Below are 3,632 nucleotides of genomic sequence, written 5' to 3'. Positions count from 1 at the left end.
TTTAAAAAGTTTTGCGTAGTTTTCTTTCCTCCAGATCTATACAAGGTCCATTCCCTCGCCCTCCCCACCCCCCCCACCCCAGGTTTTCTCTGTACAAAAATAGTCCCCCCAAAAGAAGTCCAGGATCTCTCATAAAAGTTTTCTTGCCGGCATTGCAGTTTTTGCGTGAGTGCGGATGAGATTGGCGTTCTCTTTTGCAGCTGTCATTTGCTGTGGGTGATGACTTTTTTTTTTTTTTTTTTTTTGAGCGTACCGGGTTTTTCTCCTTGGTGTTTCTTGCTCTCCTTCCATTTCCCTCTTTTTCTTTGAAAATTTCTAACCCGCCCCCTCCAGTTCACTGTCCGGACCTCACATGTGCGAGAGGGGCAGTGTGCCGTTAATGGCCGTGCCGGGCACCGGGCCGCTCTGGTAGTGCTGCGACATGTGAAGTCTGCTGGGGGCGGCGGGCTCCGGCACCTCGGCGCCGGGGAGGTACATGCTGATCATGTCCCGGAGGTCCCCGGCCTGGCAGGGCGCCCTGGAGTGGGAAGAAGAGGTAACCACGGGGGGGCTGGAGCTGGCCTCGGACTTGACCACCGAGCCCATGGAGCCAAGAGCCATGCCAGGGGTGCCCTGCTGCGAATAGGACATGCTGTAGGTCGGCGAGCCGTTCATGTAGGTCTGCGAGCTGGTCATGGAGTTGTACTGCAGGGCGCTCACGTCGTAGCGGTGCATGGGCTGCATCTGAGCGGCGCCGTGCGCGTTGAGGCCCGGGTGCTGCGGGTAGCCCAGCTGGTCCTGCATCATGCTGTAGCTGCCGTTGCTCCAGCCGTTCATGTGCGCGTAGCTGTCCATGCGCTGGTTCACGCCCGCGCCGAGGCCGGCGCCCACCCCGACCCCGCTCGCCATGCTGTTGCCGCCCGGGGCGAGCAGCCCTCCCGGCAGCGTGTACTTATCCTTCTTCATGAGCGTCTTGGTTTTCCGCCGGGGCCGGTATTTATAATCCGGGTGCTCCTTCATGTGCAGCGCTCGCAGCCGCTTGGCCTCGTCGATGAACGGCCGCTTCTCCGTCTCCGACAAAAGTTTCCACTCGGCGCCCAGGCGCTTGCTGATTTCCGAGTTGTGCATCTTGGGGTTCTCTTGGGCCATCTTGCGCCGCTGCCCGCGGGACCACACCATGAAGGCGTTCATGGGCCGCTTGACGCGGTCCGGGCTGTTCTTCTGGTTGCCGCCCGCCGCCGCCGCGGTGGAGTTGCCGCCGCCGCCGCCGCCGCCGCCGCCGCCCCCCGAAGTTTGCTGCGGGCCCGGCGGCTTCAGCTCCGTCTCCATCATGTTGTACATGCGGGCGCTGTGCGCGGGCCCGGCCCGCCGGCGGCCGCCGACCCTCGGCCCGGCCGGGACTTTGGGGGCCCGCGGGCGGGGGGGAGAGGAGGAGGGGAGGCGGGCGGGGGTGTCGGGAGCTCAGGGCTCCGCGAGGAAAATCAGACGAAGAATAATTTGGGGGAAGAAAAGAGAGAGGCAAACTGGAATCAGGATCAAAAAAGCGCTTCCCTCCTCTTCTGGCCGATCCAGCCGCCGCCGATGATTGTTATTATTATTTTTTGGAAAGGCTTAAGCCTGGGGCTCAAACTTCTCTCCCTTTCTTTCTCTCTCCTCTTCTTTCTCTCAGTCCTAGTCTTAAAGAGGCAGCAAACTACTTTCCCCCTTTTGCAAACACTCTCTTCTCTGCCTTGACAACTCCTGATACTTTTTTGAACAAGTTAATAGACAACCATCCATGTGACGGGGGCTGTCAGGGAATAAATGGGTTTCCAGCGACCAATCAGCGCGCGGCGGCTCCTCCACTCGAGCCCAGCCTCGCCGCCGGGTTTTGCATGAAAGGGGGCGGGGCCTGCCGCGCCGCCGGCCTCGCGGGGGAGGCGGGGGGAGGCGCGGGGAGGAGGGAGGGGGAGGCGGCTCCCACAGCCAGCCTGCCAGCCACTGAGAAACCTTTGTATCCTCTCTCGCAGCAACAGGTCACACCACACGCCTTTTCGAAGGAAGTGGGTAAACAGCACTAAGACTACGATTTTTTTCTTCTTTAAACTTAATCTTGATTTACTCTTTGGTGCGGGCTGCTGAAATGAGGAGGGGGCGCGAGAAGCTGAGGTGGGGTGGGGGAGGGCAGAGGGGGTGGCTCAGGGCGACTGTCCTCCTAGTATTTCAGGAAACCGGCCGTGCTGGAGTTGGTGTGTCATTGTTCTCCCGCTCCTCCGCACACTGCCCCCAAATCCAGCCGCTCTAGCTCTTCTCCCTAACCTGGCTCGTCCGCTCGCCCCTCTCCCTCCACGGGAGCAGACGATCGCTCACCCCCTTCTCACACTGTCCCGACAAGAAGTTAACAGACGGAAAGCTCTGTCCTCAAAACCCTCCTTGCTTCCACGTAATTCGCTCTGTTTTAAAAATAAACTCTGCTCGGACTGTGCGGCCTCTACAGCTGAGGCCGGGCCGGGCCTGGGTAAGCAGCCGAATCCACGCTCTTCCCTGCCCAGCTCAGCCCTCTGGGCAGGAAACCACAGCTTGGCTCTCACCCCAGCCACATCTCCCACCCATCTTTCTCCACTTAGTCGGGTGCAGAGGGGACGCTCGTCCTCTCTCCCATTTTTCTGAGCTTCCCCCAAGGAGGGATCTCAGTGGTGTGGTGTTCCAAAGAGGGCTGGGGGAAGAAAAAGGTCCACAGAAGGACGCTCAGAAGTGCTGTCTATGGGGGAGGGTAATCTCAACTTCCTGGCATCCCAGGGCACTGCTTGGAGGTGGCTTTTGAGACGCACTCACAAACTCCCTCCCACGCAGAGTTCCCAGGACTCAAGCAGGACCAGCCCTGGCATTTCCCCCACCTACTTCTACCGCGGTGGCCCATCGCCCCGACAGCCTGGGTCTGGGGCTAACCCCGGAGGGGGCTCCGGGGCTGGGAGGCGGGGGTGGTGCTCTTCAGGCACAGGTGCAGGCCGGGCCGGCAGGAGGAAGGCGACCAGGATTGGGGAAGGGGGGAGCCCGGCAAGGGCCGGGCTGGAGGAGGATGGGATGGGGGGCGGGAGTAGGGGCTCAGGAATCCTGCCCTCCTAGGACCCAAGAGGGTAATTTTAGCCGCTCTCCCATTGTCCCGACGTAAAGATTTCAATAGGTAGGCGCTCAATGCGCAGAGCAATGGCAGCACGTCCGTTACAAATAGGTAGTTTTGTTTCTCTTGTTGTCGCTACACGGAGTCAAACAAAGCCCCGTCTAAGTTTCCTTCCACTCTCTTGTTGGGATCTTTGTGGCTAAAATGCACTTGACTACAAAGCGGGGTGGGGGGGGGGAGGGGGGGCGGGGAGAGGAGAGGAAAAAAAAAACCCAAAACCTCGATGCCATTTCTTTTTTTATAAAGGGCTTAAACCATCAGGGTTACTTATTTTCTTTCTTCCGTAACACTCTCTCCGCCTCCCTCCTCCCCGATCTACCCTTACTCACCCTAATAAAATGTACTGAATAGTATCTGTCGGCCACGTTCCATTTATTATCTTTACAAAACTGTGCATTGTTTTGTTCCTTACTAACCTTCTTCCCATAACCTCCAACTTCTCCAATCCCTACCTTCCCAGGCTTTTCTGTTCTTGTCAAACTCAAGATAAGTA

General features: G+C 58.5%; 1 protein-coding gene across 2 annotated transcripts; it reads right to left on the bottom strand.

Annotated features, from left to right (window-relative positions):
• Window positions 1-348: 348 nt before the first annotated feature.
• On the bottom strand, window positions 349-2,984 carry SOX2 (SRY-box transcription factor 2). Of its 2 annotated transcripts, XM_068545423.1 has the most exons (2): window positions 2,968-2,984; window positions 349-1,327 (listed from the first exon to the last, which is right to left on the bottom strand). In XM_068545423.1, the coding sequence occupies exon 2, from the start codon at window positions 1,318-1,320 to the stop codon at window positions 349-351; it is 972 nt and encodes a 323-aa protein (XP_068401524.1). In that variant the 5' UTR covers window positions 1,321-1,327; window positions 2,968-2,984. The 2 variants fall into 2 exon arrangements, with proteins under 2 accessions (XP_068401524.1, XP_068401523.1); XM_068545422.1 differs by lacking the exon at window positions 2,968-2,984 and having other exon boundaries at window positions 349-1,320.
• Window positions 2,985-3,632: the final 648 nt, after the last annotated feature.

Source organism: Eschrichtius robustus, chromosome 6 (genome assembly GCF_028021215.1).
Source record: "Eschrichtius robustus isolate mEscRob2 chromosome 6, mEscRob2.pri, whole genome shotgun sequence".
NCBI classification, from domain to species: domain Eukaryota; kingdom Metazoa; phylum Chordata; class Mammalia; order Artiodactyla; family Eschrichtiidae; genus Eschrichtius; species Eschrichtius robustus.
This window is presented reverse-complemented; position numbering and strand designations above follow the sequence as displayed.